Source organism: Brassica oleracea, chromosome C6 (assembly GCF_000695525.1).
Source record: "Brassica oleracea var. oleracea cultivar TO1000 chromosome C6, BOL, whole genome shotgun sequence".
In the NCBI taxonomy this organism is placed as follows: Eukaryota; Viridiplantae; Streptophyta; class Magnoliopsida; order Brassicales; family Brassicaceae; genus Brassica; species Brassica oleracea.
In genome coordinates this window covers 37,378,505-37,392,542 of record NC_027753.1, presented here as the reverse complement: position 1 = coordinate 37,392,542, position 14,038 = coordinate 37,378,505, and the positions used below count along the sequence as shown (strand labels likewise).

The window sequence follows — 14,038 nt, the reverse complement described above, 5'->3', positions numbered from 1 at the left end:
AATAATGATTAAAATACATATTATTTCTAATTCAGTTTTTGTTCTATATTGAGCAAGTGTCAACGGCAGTATACGATTGTGATTTTTTTCTATTAACTATATAAACATATCACTACATGAATAAAATAATCACTACATGAATAAAATAATAATTCTTCTGGTATACCAAATGCTGCTTTTATATTTTATTTTTTTCGATAGAGCATCTACTTTTATGTTTCATAGTTTCTTACAAAAAAATATATAAAAAAAGATTATTCATCCAGCTTCCTGTAAACCAAACTTTCCACCATGGAAAAGAAAAAAAAATAATAAATAACTATAATAATGATTAAAATACATATTATTTCTAATTCAGTTTTTCTTCTAAGCGACAGTATACGATTGTGTTTTTTTTCCTATTAACCATGTAAACACATCACTACATGAATAAAATAATTAAAATGTGCATTGTGAGACCAAATATTTAATAATAATATTTTTACAAACTACATCAACATAAATTCAAAGCTCAATTTATAAAATAAATATCCTGCCGTGAAAATATTCTACTCCTAAAAAACTTTAAAACCATAACATAAAATACATGCAAATAAACATAAACAATAATATAGTAATATAAATCACAAGAAAATCAGATTCTGCGCGTAGCGCGGACAGACCTAGTATATAAAATTCATGTGTGTCAATTGACCCACTTGCCATAGTGCTAGTTCCGCCACTGCATACACGTACACGTTTCTTCATCATTAGAAAGAATCACATTTTATTGTGGCAATATATGAAACTCAGGTTATAGTCGTGGTAATTTAATTTAAGCGTTTTGCTAAATTTCTCAAGCGAAGTGACTGAGATACTCCTCAATGCTCGTGTACTTGACATCAGGGTAAAGCTCACAGGCTTCAACACCGAGCGTAGGCTCTACAGTGAAATTGGTCTGAACTCCCTTCACAAACACCGAGTGGTTTATCGACAGAAGGATAGTCGCCGGAACAACCGGAGACACTGCCAAAAAATAACATATCCTTTTTTTAATATTCAGCTAACAAAAAAAAGAACATATCTATAGTGATGTGGTTTTAATCTTTTAAAAACCTTGGATGGTTTTGAGCACTTGTTCTTCTGACAAATACGTCTTCTCAAGTGACTTGCCAATCTTTTTCTCCCACAAGGCGACAAGTTCGTTCATTGATAGAGTGTTCTTAGGAGGACTGATGTAGAGGGTTTTGTTTAAAGTCCTTGGATCATCCACTGCTCTGATCATGTAAGCAGCAACATCTCCCTCCTTGTTGAACACAACTACAAAAACAAAACAAAATGTTTTATAGGGAAATTTCATAAATAACATTTTTTAAAAGTTTTTGTCACAAAAATAATACTTCAAAATAATTTTCCAAAATAACATTTATCAATAACAAAAATACTAAATTATCATAAATTTCAACCCCACTCACTAAATACTAAACCATAATCACTAAACTTAACCCAAAAATGTTGTTTAAAATTTAATTATTTTTTTTAGTGTTTTTCTATTTATATACTATTTTTGAACAAAAAAATTGATTTAATGCTATCTAATGATATCTCTCTTTTTATATTGAAATCTTGTTTGTTTTTGTTTAATATGCTAAACTGTTTTTGTAAGGGTCCTAACCTTTGGCGTTTCCGTCGCCCAAAATGGTGACTTTGTCTCGAGGAGGAGAAGTAAGACCAGGCTGAAACTGAACCAACGTACGCAAGTACAAACCCGCGGCACAGTTGTTAACAACGTAAGTATATGGTATTCCTTCTGCTTCCACGGCTCTCCTGATCCGTCTCTTCGCTCCAAAAACTAATGATTTTGCTGGCTCAACCGCACCTGTCTTGTCCACGTCTGTTCCAAACTCAGAAGGCAAGAATCTCTGCAAAAGCAAATCCATTTTTGAGACTATATGAGCAAATGGATAAGTGAAGGGTTTCAGCCTAAGACCGACCTTGACATTACCGGCTTCTTTAATAGCCGAAATGATCTTGGTTTGATCCAACAGTTGTACGCGCCCAACTGTTGATATCACAACATCGACCTGTTTCATGGCCTTCACTAAGCTCTCATGATCATTCAAATCTCCCTGACCAAGTTACATAACTAGGTTAATTACGGTTATGAGTTTAAGTAAAATTCTTAGAAAATGAGAGAGTTCACTTCACACGCACATGTAGTATTGTAACGCCTAGATCTTTAAATCTCTGTACGGTTTTGGCCTTGACAGGATCTGAAAGAGAAGCTTCTCGAACAAGAGCGAATGTCGGGTTTCCTGCTTTGACGCTCCCTTCGACCATGAATTTTCCTGTGAAACCAGTGCCTCCGATCACCAGCACTCTGCTTTTCTTGGTCGCCATTGTTTGAAAGGTGATAATGAGTATGTAATGGTCCAGAGAGTGATTTGAATGTGAGTGAAGGAATGGCTTTGGCAGGGCAATTTATGGACCCATAACATTAGTAAGTTATTTACAATAATACCCTCACCTAACCCATGCTGTACGTGCAGGATAATGGTGAATAGACATCATGTGTACCAAAAAATTTTCCTCCCGACATGATAGATGTTTTTTTTTTTGTAAATGGCATTAACATGATAGATGTTCTGCCATTAAAATACAAAAATACACCAGTAAGACTTATCAGATCCATCATATGCATGCAAAAAACATGTGAAATGTGAGAAAATATTATTGTTGTTGTTGTGCTGAGATTCCATTCCAATCATTCACAAAAATCAAATAATAAGAAAACAAAGAAGAGTGAAAAAAAAAAAAAACAAAGAAGAAATATGCCTAAGAAAATTCTTGTTCTTACGATTGCTTTGGGACCTTATCACAATTCACCCTTCTAGTTCCGCAAGTTATCCAAGCTATCTTCTAGGATTCAGTAACCGTTTGAGCATGTCAAAACATTCTTCAAATTAAACTTACTTCATGATCAACCTTTTGCCAACATGCCATCAAGATCCTTAGAAATGCCAATTGACAACTCTACCACATGTTAACCAGGCTGTTTTAACAAAGATAATATGAAGTACGTATACAAATACGGAAAGTATGTTTTATAACAAACTTTTAATTATATCGCGTCATTAGTTTAATTTTCAATCAATAGCACAATTTAATACAAAAGGACTCAAAACCATTTTCTAATAGATTCAACAAGCTTATGGACTCTAATCGAAGATAGATGCCATCTCTGATCTCAGGAATTCCATAAAATTGGATATCATGGACACACACATGCAAAGACACAACCATAAACACACATTACTCCACCATTACAAGAATGAACTTTTATTTTTTACATATATGAAACTCGCCACTTGGACGTGGTACATTAGGTGTTTTTCTTAAGAAATCTCTTCAAGCGAAGTGACTGAGATACTCCTCAATGCTCGTATACTTGACATCAGGGTAAATCTGAGAGGCTTCAAGACCAAACGAAGGCTCTATAGTGAAATTAGTCTGATCTCCCTTCACAAAAACCGAGTGGTTTATGGCGAGAAGAACATTGATAGGAACTGGAGACTCTGCACACACACACACACACAAAATAGCACATCTTTTTAGTTTGGTAAATAGAAAATGTCGTATTAAAAAAAAATCTAAAAATGATACTAAACCTTGGATAAGTTTAAGGACTTGCTCCTCTGGAATGTGAGTCTTCTCAAGAGACTTGCTGATCTTGGTCTCCCACAAGGAGACCATTTCGTTCATCGATAAAGTGTTCTTAGGAGGATTAATGTAAAGGATTTTGTTAAGAGTCCTTGGATCATCCACCGTCTTGATTGTGTAAGCTGCTATATCTTCCTCCTTGTTGATCACAGCTGCAAAAAAAAAAACATAAGTAGTATCATTGTAAGAAATAAATATTTTGATAGAAAGGAGATCTAATATGTGTATAAAACATATCATAAATTTTTTAACCTTTGGCATTTCCATCTCCCAAAATGGTGACTCTGTCTCTAGGAGGAGAAGTGAGACCAGGCTCGAACTGAACCAATGTAGGCAAGTAATAACCCGCAAAACAATTGTTAACAACGTAAGTGTATGGTACTCCTGCTGCTTCAATGGCTCTCCTTATCTGAATCTTCACTGCAAAAGCAGATTTCGCCGGCTCAACCGCACTTGTTCTGTCCACGTCCGTCCCAAACTCAGACGGCAAGAATCTCTACAAAACAACAACAGCAACAACAAACAAATATAGTATGAAACTATGTAACGATTAAATTTTTCTATAACAAACCCTTTTCATCAGTTCATAACGTCATATGCTAATTATATGTGATGAGTTTGAATCATATACCAACCTTGACGTTACCAGCTTCTTTGATAGCAGAAATGATCTTGGTTTGATCCAAGATTTGCATACTTCCAATACTCGATATCACCACATCGACCTGTTTTATCGCCTTCACTAGGCTCTCGTGATCGTTCACATCTCCCTGCACAAACCAAACGATCAAATTAAAACGGAAACTTTTAACACAGGAAAACATTTCATTACATTAACTAGCAGAGAAAATAGAATTTCACACGTACTTGTAGTATTGTCACGCCGAGATCTTTGAAGTTCTGTACGGTTTTGCTCTTGACCGGGTCCGAAAGAGAAGCTTCTCTAACGAGAGCGAATGTTTGGTGACCAGATTTAGCGCTTTCTGCGACGATAAACTTCCCGATGTAACCGGTTCCTCCGATGACAAGAATCTTGCTTTCCTCAGTCGCCATGTTTCTTGATAATAAGTGAGTATAGTTCGATTTGAATGCTACAGAGAGAATGGTTATGAATGTGAGTGAATGAATGGCAATTTATGGACCATACAATGTTTGGCTGATTTACGATCATAGCCTTACTAAACTTTTGCTTCAAGTCTAAGATATTTTATTCCATGTTTCTAGTCCTCTGTCTACCTCAAACTCTAATCTTTTTTTTTTTTGAAAATAAAAGGGTTAAACCCGAGTCTATTAAAGACACAGACCTAACCCCCGGGTGGAGGTACAGCCCACGGATAGACCCTCTCCTGGGCATTCAAATGAACCGAAAGCATAGCTCATATCCGTGTGGCCAGTGAGAATCGAACCCGGGACCGTGTCTTATTTTTGTTGTTGTTAGTCTTTCCTAGTACCATTAAATTGTTTTAAACAAAAAAAACTAAAATCATATTAACGTTCACAACAATTAAACATTTGCTTCGGTTCTAAGATATTTATCTGCTGATGTGATAATTTTTAAGGTGCCTATGTTTAGATGTCATGGATAGGGACTAATTTTTGTATAAGCTAAATTTTTAATGTTTACACACGAAAAATGGTGATAATAAATTATACCAAACGATACGTTGTGAATCAGTCAATACAAGAAGTACTGTGCAATTTATTGAGTAAAAATATTAATATGGATTAAATATAGTTTTAAAATTGTATAAATAATTAAAATTAACTAATTTCTCCTACTGCTTAGATTTGTTGCTGTTGTTCTCTGTGTTGTTTACTTGTAATCTAACGCCGTCCGGATTAACCGGTGGTTGAGTCTGTTCCGATGTCTTATTGGGGTTAATTAATGCAATTTATAAACATGAAACAGAGTTGGGCATCTAAGGTGAACGAGTGATGTGGTGGATCCATGCTCTTCGTGTTATGTTGCTTAGAAAGATCGTGTGTTACTGTTTTTCTTAAGAGTTTGATTATCTCTTGATGCAATAAACTATCATATAGATATGTCTTATTCAGTTTTTGGTATAACAGACCAATGGTCATCAATCTCTCATCATCACAGTAAATGGTTGCCACAAGGCGAAGATGATTTCTTTTACTTCTTACACAAACTGGTTGAGATACTCATCGACGCTTGTGTACTTGACATCAGGGTAAAGCTGAGAAGCTTCCACACCAAAGGAAGGCTCTATTGTAAACCACGTTTGATCTCCTTTCACAAAGATGGCATGATTCAAAGCCAACAGAAGATCCAGAGGATGTGGTGACTCTGCATCAACAACGTTTCCAAGTGCATTAGCAAATCTCATTATCTTGATTGTGTATGCATTGTATTAAAACAAGTTTGAAATTATCTCTCTCTCACGTGGTATTTTCTTGAGGAGTTCTTCCTCTGAAACGTAAGTCTTCTCCAGAGTTGTACCAATCTTGCTCTCCCACAAGGCAACTACATCGTTCTGCGAAACAATGTTTTTTGGAGGGTTTATGTAGATACTCTTGTTGAGAGTCCTTGGATCATCGACAGCTCTCATGGTGTATGCAACAATGTCTTCCTCTTTGTTTAAAATGGCTGCAATTTCATTCGATCATTGTTCAAAAAATCATTAGGTGGTAATTAAACGTTTTATAGGAGATTATTTAGGCAGACGGCTAGGCGTCGCTTAGATCAAAACTTTTTTAAAAAAAAATTTTAGACCAATCATTTCACTTCGCTTATGACCAATTTGTCGGTCTAAGCGTCACCTAAACTGAAGTTTAGTAAGAAAGTATATTTTTCAATCAGATTTTCATGTTCTCTTAATATATTACCTTTAGCGTTACCATCGCCATAGATGGTGACTTTGTCTCTAGGAGGAGAAGTGAGTCTCGTTTCACATTGAGCAAGTGTAGCCAAAAAATACCCATTAAAGCAATTGTTGATCACGTATGTGTAAGGTACACCTTCAGCTTCAACGACACGGCGGATCTCAGCCTTCATTGCGAACTCCGACTTCGCTGGTCCAATCGCCACCGTTCGATCCACGTCATTGCCAAACTCAGAAGGCAAGAATCTCTGTAAACTCGTAACCAAACACGTCAACAAAGCATACTGTAACGTATATATATTGTTTACAACCTTGAGATAAAGATACTGACCTTAATATGCTTGCCAGATTCTTTAATAGCAGAAATAATATTAATCTGGTTCATGAATTGAGAGAGACCAACGGTGGAGATGACTACATCAACGTGTTGAATGGCCTTGACTAAGCTCTCCTTGTCGCTTAAATCTCCCTGCGTATAATATATGGGTCGACCAATACACATCATGGATCTGCTCATTTCATAGAACAATATAGAGAAGATTTTTTACGTACATATAGTATTGTAACGCCGAGATCTTTGAAGTTCTGGACGATTTTGACCTTGACGGGGTCAGAGAGAGAGGATTCTCTGACGAGAGCGAATGTTTGGTGGCCGGATTTAGCGCTGCCTTCGACGATGAACTTTCCGATGTAACCAGTTCCTCCGATCACCAGAATCTTGATTTGCTCCGTCGCCATTGATGTTGTTGTTCTTTGTGAGTTATGTTGTTTTTGGTATTATGGTCACGTTTAGGCCGGCGGGTCTATATAGCAAATTTCTTAATTATGGGTTCTTAAAACAAGATTTGAACATTTAAGTGGTTTATTGCAAATCTCTTAATTATGGGTTCTTAAAAAAAAAAATTTATAAAACACCATTACAACAAACTTTACCACAATGCACAATAAAAAAACTTCAAATTGATCAATGATATTGAACTAACCACTAGCTATTGGTTTCTATGTGGAAAAGGAAGCGATGAAAGTGTGTAATCGAGCACTGTCCAGAACAAACATAGAAGATGAACAATATATAATCAAAAAGGTAAACCAAAACTCAAGACTACTTATTCTAAAAAGACGTGAAACAAACCTCAGGCACAAGTCCAAGAACACCTGAAACGAAAACGAAACCGTTGGCTTTGATGGCCTGAGAGTATGGTCCTACAGCAGGTGGTGCTTTATTTGTAGACACAACTTCCTTCATACCTGAACATTTTTAGATTCAACACTATCACACACAGACCTAAGACAACTAATAACTAGTAGTATATATATAGAGACAGATTTATAGAGATAAATGTAGGTGAAGACGAAGAAGAATAGTCTTGTAACCTGGCAAGGTCTTTGTGTTGCAGAAGCAAGACGAGTGATGGAGATGGAACTTGTGTTAGAAGCTAGAATCGCAGAACTCTTGGCTATGCCATCTAAATCCTTGAACAGCTTCTTCTTAATATCACTGATATGGACAAAGTCTCAAGGGTGTCTTGCAATGAGAAAAACAAAAATTCACTTACATATGAGAGTACAAAGGCACAAGTGAGTGCACAAGGAAACTAAAACAGGACCGAACTGGAGTTTTACGATTTGGTATCTTTGCAGACCAGCAGAATGGTGTTTTCAGTGTAATAAACTTGCCTTTAGATTGCAAGTTTTCAGGTTGATTGGACTCATGGTTCAGATTGATCTCGTCGATCAACAGCCGGTTCTGATCCAAAATGTCTTGAACATTCACAAAGCTCTTCTGGAAACTCTGCAGCTCTTGAACATTCACAAAGCTCCATTTTTTTCCCACGAAGATCAAAATTATATTCCTGTAAAATGCAATAACATGAGTAGAAACCAGGTCAAAGGCATACAAACAAACAAAGCCAAGAAAGGGACTCCCACCAGTAATTAGACATCAAATTTTGGAGACGCATCAAACATGAGACACATCAGATTCGGTTCAAATTTACTTTCACCAGTAATAAACTTAGACATCGGATTTCTGGATGGGGAGGATTCCATCGAACTTCTCGCTCGCACCCATCAGCTGATTTTTTTTTTTCTAGGAAATCAAAATTAGGGCTTTTCTCATATGGGGAAAGAGATGAATCGATGGGTATGGCGAATTTTGAAAGTTTGGATATTGTATGAAGCAAAATCTATCCATTTGCATCATGAAGCCACAGAGAGGGAGAGAATCTCGTTTGCACACAGAGAGAGGTTGAGAGAGAGAAGAGAAGCAAAGCCTACACGTGTCCAGTAAAAACCGTCTCATGTTTAGCCTGATTAAGAGACGTATGTTAGATTAATATGTGTTTTTGATTTTTTTTAACATGAAAATTAGCTTAAGAGACCCACCAAAAGACTCCGATAATGATGCTCTTGCGTCTACTCTCTCTCTCTTCTTATTCATAAGTCACGCCATGCGATTGATTTTTCTATTTAGCTTATTCAATTATTCTTTTTGATAAATTATTTAAACAAATTAAATCACTTTTCTGGAACATCATTTTTTTTTTCTTAAACAACATTTCTGTTTTCTTCTTTCTATGCAGTATTTCGCTTAATGCAAATATGCAACGATCCTTTCACTAAAATTAGTTAATTACTCTTTTTCTAGAAATATCAAAAAAAAGATACGAAAAGCATTGCGAGAAAAATCCTGTTTTTGGTGGTCAAAGCTTCTAGATAACACAAGTTTTAAAGACTCTTTTGGTGGTGTTAAATAGTATTGTACATTCTTCTTTGAGAGGAAATTCTCTAAAATTCCAAATAAAAAGATGCTCCACGTTTTAAACATTCAGTGGTGCGATTCATTGAATAAACAACAACATTTGTACATAATTAGGTATTTACATAATTTTTTTTAAAAAATATTTACATAATTAAATGTTCTCAATATCTTCTTTGTCTTTACAGGTAAAGCGGCAACCATGTCTCCTAGGCTTCAAGGGATTCTCCGGATCCGACTGACTCGACTCTGCTAGCAACCCTCTCAAGCATCTCCTCCTCACCCTCGGCTCATACTTCAACAGCTTCTCCGTCGCCGGTTTTTTCTCCGGTGGACTAACAGTTTCATCCTTTTCCTTTGCCTTTTCAAACTTCAAATTCATATGAATGCCTGGATCGTTCTGTTGCACTGAACTATCGCATATAATCGAGTTGTTGACCCCCTGACTGTTTCCGTTCACGTATGCCCTAACCCTAGCGTCTTCTTCTACGTCTTTAGGGTAGGGTCTTGTGCCTGCTTCGGTCTCCGTGGCTGTGGTCTCAGGGCTCTCGTCTGGATTAGTTTTGTATCCACGGCGAATGTGAACCTCACCGTCTTTCTTGTCTTTTTCAGAACCTATTGCCATGTTGGCTCCTCTGTTTTCGCCTGTTAGAGTGAAGACACTCACGGATTTCTCGTTGTCACCGTTGCTTTTACCCCAAGTTAGCTTGCTGAGTCCGTCTCTGATGTCTTCTTTGATTGTTCTGCTCATTGACGATGATCCTTCTTTGGCTTTGGCTTTGGCTTGATTCTCTGTTCTGTTTTGCGTCTTTCTATCTGGTAGATCTTTCGGTCCTCTCGTGGATTCTGATGCTGCGGTTATATGTGGTGTGGTTTTGCTTTGCGTCGCATCTTCTCTACCCACCGTTTTAAGGGCTGTTTGCCTTTCTTGCGTTGCAAGTTTCTCTGTTTCTTTGCTCTTTTGTTGTTCTTGAACTACTTTTGAATTCTCTTCCATGTCCTTGTGAAGAACTTTCTTCTTTTCTTGATCCGCAAGTTTCTCGGTTTCTTTTCTCCTCTGCTGTTCTTGAGCTGTCTTTGAATTCTCTTCCATGTGGTTTTGAAGAACTTTTTCTTTTTCTTCCATCGCAAGTTTCTCCGTTTCATCATCTGTTTTTGTTTTCTCTTCAGTGTCCTTTTGAAAACCCTTCTTCTTTTCTTCCACTGCAAGTTTCTCGGTTTCTTTGCTCTTCTGCTGTTCTTGAGCTGTTTTTGTTTTTACTTCCATGTCCTTTAGAAGACCTTTCTTCTTTTCTTCCACTGCAAGTTTCTCAGTTTCTTTGCTCTTCTGCTGTTCCTGAGCTGTTTTAGTTCTCTCTTCCATATCCTCACTAAGACCTTTCTTTTTTTCTTCCGGTGCAAGTTTCTCGGTTTCTTTGCTCTTCTGCTGTTCCTGAGCTGCTTTTGAATCCCTATCTACCACCGTAAGTTTCTCTACTTCTCTCCTTCTCTGCTCCTGAGCTTCTTTTTGTTCTGAACGTGCAGCCGGAGGCTTCTCTACTACCGGATTGCTGTTCTCACCAGCTTCTTTTCTAACTTCTCTTGATGATTTATCTTTCATCGCCACCTTTTGCTCCTCTGCCCTCACAGACTCAGGTTTCTTCACCGGAGAACCAGGTTGGTTACTCTGTTTCGCCAGCCGCGATGGCCTTTCTGCACCGCGAGAAGGCAACTGAGACGCAGAAGAAGAAGCTGCAGTGGCCGCAACATTGCTTTTAGACCTAGAAAGCGTAGGTGACGCCTTTGGCTTTGTTTCTTGCGACGTTGCTGGCTTTGACGGCTGAGCGATGCCACCAGGACGGAAAGGAGGGCGGGAAGAAGTAGGAGGCGTTGGGGGTGGTGATGGGGAAGAAGAAGTCCCTGATGAAGAGGGACGAGAAGGAGAGCCGTAGGAGAAGAAAGGAATGTTAAAACGGAAAGGAGGCATGATAGTATGTATGGTAAAAGAGATGTCAAAGTGGGTAGAAATGAGAGTAGAGATAAATATTTGGTGTGCCTTAATTCGTGTGTGTGTTTGTATGTATATGTGTGGCTTTGTGTGTGAAGAGGAAAAGATAACTTTTCATGCAGGTAAAGAAAAGTGATCGTTTTATCCATTGAAGTTATCTTTGGTATCTCTGTTCCAACTTGTGAGTTTGCTCCTTAGGTTTACAGAGAGCTTTGTGAAGAAGCAAGGAACAAACAGGAAACTTGAAACTGAATACAAGATAATTTCTTTTGAGTCTTCTTGAAACAGGTGTTTAAGATATTCAACATACTAATGCAAACCAAAACCATAGTTTAATGGGGGAAAATATTCTCATAAAGAGATTTTTAGATAATTCTGATAAACGGTGACTGACATATTTCAGGCTTCTCAATGTTTTTTAGCCCTAACAGAGAGTACACATCAAAAAGCGAAACCTACCAAAATATAAGCCTATCTATTTACAGATTTGGGAGAAAAAAAAAATGGTACAGAGACTTGGGTTCTAGCTCTCTATATTTGCAGATATGAGCCCTGACCTTTATCAAAATTCTTCATTTAGAACTGCATTGAGTATAAGAGCCTTAACCATATTTCGACTCGTGATTAATTTATAAAGAACCTAAATGTTTCAACAAAATTCTAGATCTTGAAATATTTGTGTAATGTTTCTAAAGCAACAATCTACATGAAGTTCTTGATCAAACGGCGTGATCATAAAACTGTTTAATAGATATTATAACTTAACTGCAAGATGGCTTTTAATTAATTACTACGTCTGCACTGAATTAATATTTATGAGATTTTGACGTAATTCTATCTTGAACTATTTTTATGCAGTGTTACTATCTCTCCAATACAAAGCGTTGTTTTGATAATTATTTTAAAATACATCTATTCTGTGACGTATTTGTATTTAGTGGACCTGATTCCATGTTTACTTGTTGTTGAGCCGATGAACTTTGAGAGAGGATGAAGAGCCCTCTCCCCAGAGTCTATCCAGCGTTTTGAACTTCGGTTTAGTAATGTTACCATTAGGGTTGGATATTTTATCCGTTAAATTTGATTCGATCCGTTATTTGCTTCGATTCGATCCGAAAATTCTTGATATCCATAAAATTTCGAAACAAAGCAAATACTAAAAATCAAAATCCGTTATAAAAAAACAAATCATAAATACTAAAATTTTAAGAACTGGATATCTGCTCTGCTCTAACAGCTATATAAATAAATAAATATATGTATATATATATATATATATATATATATGTGTTGATTAAATGTAATTTTAAATGTATGAGTTTCTGTAATTGTTATTTTAACGTATGATTTAATTAATTTTATTCACATTATTACTTATAAAAGTATTAAAAGAGAAAAAAATTATGATATCTATAACTTTTTCTTAAGTTTGTCTTTTTATAACTAATTTTAAAATTTACAAACATATTCATTGCTTCTTTTATTTTTTATTTTTAATTATATATCATGTAAAAATATTTTTAAAAACAAATTTATCTCGATTTTTTTCTAGATTATTTGTATTAACTAAAACGAAAAGATACATCTGTAAGTATGTTACAAATATCTGGAGCAAAGCAAATCGAAAAATTTGATATCCGTAACATACGAAGCAAATCGCAAATACCTCTAAAAATTTATCTTCGTATGTTACGGATATTCGGAGCAAAGCAAATCAAAAAATTTGGTATCCGTAATATACGAAGCAAATCACAAATATCTCTAAAATTTTTGGACATCCTATCTGTGTTAAGCCCTAATTACCGTGGAGTATATCTGACTTTTTTGTACTGTGAGTCGAATCTAAAATAACCAATATTTCTCTTCCAAAAAAACATTTGACTCTAATTAATAAAATGGGATACCAATGAAATTGGACAACTTTAACGTTATTGTTAGACATGAAAATTATTAATTTATTTTGTCATTTGGTCGACATTAGACATGAAGTATATATAACAGAAAATAGATTAGATTTGGATATAGGAATTTTATCACAAAAGGAAACGATAATATCCCTTATGTCCTTATTCTTTTGCATGAAAGTTTCGGTGGTTCTTGTAAATTTGCTTGTCATGCATCCAAATGGTTCTCTTCCATTAATTACATCACACATAAAGTCATGAGATTCAAGGTCCCGGAGAATAATGTTTTATCTTTGATCATTTCGAATTGGTAACGAATATGATTTGTAGGAAAAAAATATCCACCAACTTTGGTTAAGGTGATGAAGATGATGATGACATATAGAATCCTTTATTTGTTCGAATTTAGCATTTTTGGAGTTATTAATTATTAGTTGATGCTAAGAATAGAGAACTTTAAGCTACCATATCAAACATCTTGATTTCTTGTAATTAACACTAGATCCTAACCCGCGTACCAGCGCGGATATGAATTTTCAGTTTTTAATTATTTATTTTATTAAATGATGTATTTGTAAAATTCATTCATATTATATTCATTAAGTAAATATTTTTCTTTTTTCCATCTTAAACTATCTATTTTGTTACGAATGTGTGATATCATATAAAAATATAAAAAAAATGAGTATACATACTTAATTAAATAATTGTAAAAACATAAAATTTTCTTTCGTTTGCGATATCATATAAATAATGATCCGCCCAGTTAACAAAAATCATGATTTTTTTATGTGTATTTTTTTTTTTTTTGACAATTTCCTTAAAACTATATTAAATTTTACATATT

At 35.6% G+C, this 14,038-nt stretch overlaps 4 protein-coding genes and 1 long non-coding RNA gene across 6 annotated transcripts; 1 reads left to right on the top strand and 4 right to left on the bottom strand.

Annotated features, from left to right (window-relative positions):
• Positions 1–599: 599 nt before the first annotated feature.
• On the bottom strand, positions 600–2,413 carry LOC106296380 (isoflavone reductase homolog P3-like). Its single transcript, XM_013732508.1, has 5 exons — positions 2,194–2,413; positions 1,974–2,108; positions 1,655–1,901; positions 1,096–1,299; positions 600–1,005 (listed from the first exon to the last, which is right to left on the bottom strand). Exons 1-5 carry the CDS (start codon positions 2,377–2,379, stop codon positions 836–838), a joined length of 942 nt encoding a protein of 313 aa, XP_013587962.1. The 5' UTR covers positions 2,380–2,413; the 3' UTR covers positions 600–835.
• LOC106296381 lies at positions 1,085–1,985 on the top strand. The gene is made up of 3 exons (XR_001261184.1): positions 1,085–1,264; positions 1,646–1,769; positions 1,889–1,985. It is a non-coding gene; the product is annotated as an uncharacterized LOC106296381 (long non-coding RNA).
• A 700-nt stretch (positions 2,414–3,113) lies between the features above and the next one.
• LOC106298272 (isoflavone reductase homolog P3) lies at positions 3,114–4,827 on the bottom strand. The gene is made up of 5 exons (XM_013734369.1): positions 4,567–4,827; positions 4,335–4,469; positions 3,952–4,195; positions 3,648–3,851; positions 3,114–3,554 (listed from the first exon to the last, which is right to left on the bottom strand). Exons 1-5 carry the CDS (start codon positions 4,750–4,752, stop codon positions 3,388–3,390), a joined length of 936 nt encoding a protein of 311 aa, XP_013589823.1. The 5' UTR covers positions 4,753–4,827; the 3' UTR covers positions 3,114–3,387.
• An 892-nt stretch (positions 4,828–5,719) lies between these two features.
• Positions 5,720–8,849, bottom strand: LOC106296571 (isoflavone reductase homolog P3-like). 2 transcript variants are annotated; one of them, XM_013732731.1, is made up of 9 exons: positions 8,472–8,849; positions 7,917–8,395; positions 7,675–7,790; positions 7,526–7,581; positions 7,095–7,345; positions 6,874–7,011; positions 6,547–6,790; positions 6,104–6,307; positions 5,720–6,007 (listed from the first exon to the last, which is right to left on the bottom strand). In XM_013732731.1, exons 5-9 carry the CDS (start codon positions 7,278–7,280, stop codon positions 5,841–5,843), a joined length of 939 nt encoding a protein of 312 aa, XP_013588185.1. In that variant the 5' UTR covers positions 7,281–7,345; positions 7,526–7,581; positions 7,675–7,790; positions 7,917–8,395; positions 8,472–8,849; the 3' UTR covers positions 5,720–5,840. The 2 variants fall into 2 exon arrangements, with proteins under 2 accessions (XP_013588185.1, XP_013588184.1); XM_013732730.1 differs by lacking the exon at positions 7,526–7,581 and having other exon boundaries at positions 8,472–8,848.
• A 538-nt stretch (positions 8,850–9,387) lies between these two features.
• LOC106298752 (caldesmon) lies at positions 9,388–11,335 on the bottom strand. Its single transcript, XM_013734900.1, has one exon. It carries the CDS (start codon positions 11,264–11,266, stop codon positions 9,455–9,457), a length of 1,812 nt encoding a protein of 603 aa, XP_013590354.1. The 5' UTR covers positions 11,267–11,335; the 3' UTR covers positions 9,388–9,454.
• Positions 11,336–14,038: the final 2,703 nt, after the last annotated feature.

Excerpts from the sequence above, each read along its gene's own strand:
- LOC106296380 (XM_013732508.1), bottom strand. The coding sequence starts at position 2,379 with ATGGCGACCAAGAAAAGCAGAGTGCTGGTGATCGGAGGCACTGGTTTC. Across the intron at positions 2,109-2,193 it reads TAGGCGTTACAATACTACAT|GGAGATTTGAATGATCATGA; the intron begins GTGCGTGTGAAG and ends TAACTTGGTCAG. Across the intron at positions 1,006-1,095 it reads AGTGCTCAAAACCATCCAAG|TGTCTCCGGTTGTTCCGGCG; the intron begins GTTTTTAAAAGA and ends ATTTTTTGGCAG.
- LOC106298752 (XM_013734900.1), bottom strand. The coding sequence starts at position 11,266 with ATGCCTCCTTTCCGTTTTAACATTCCTTTCTTCTCCTACGGCTCTCCT.
- LOC106296571 (XM_013732731.1), bottom strand. The coding sequence starts at position 7,280 with ATGGCGACGGAGCAAATCAAGATTCTGGTGATCGGAGGAACTGGTTAC. Across the intron at positions 6,308-6,546 it reads TGGCGATGGTAACGCTAAAG|CCATTTTAAACAAAGAGGAA; the intron begins GTAATATATTAA and ends ATGAAATTGCAG. Across the intron at positions 6,008-6,103 it reads ACTCCTCAAGAAAATACCAC|AGTCACCACATCCTCTGGAT; the intron begins GTGAGAGAGAGA and ends TTGTTGATGCAG.
- LOC106298272 (XM_013734369.1), bottom strand. The coding sequence starts at position 4,752 with ATGGCGACTGAGGAAAGCAAGATTCTTGTCATCGGAGGAACCGGTTAC. Across the intron at positions 3,852-3,951 it reads GGGAGATGGAAATGCCAAAG|CTGTGATCAACAAGGAGGAA; the intron begins GTTAAAAAATTT and ends TTTTTTTTGCAG. Across the intron at positions 3,555-3,647 it reads AGTCCTTAAACTTATCCAAG|AGTCTCCAGTTCCTATCAAT; the intron begins GTTTAGTATCAT and ends GTGTGTGTGCAG.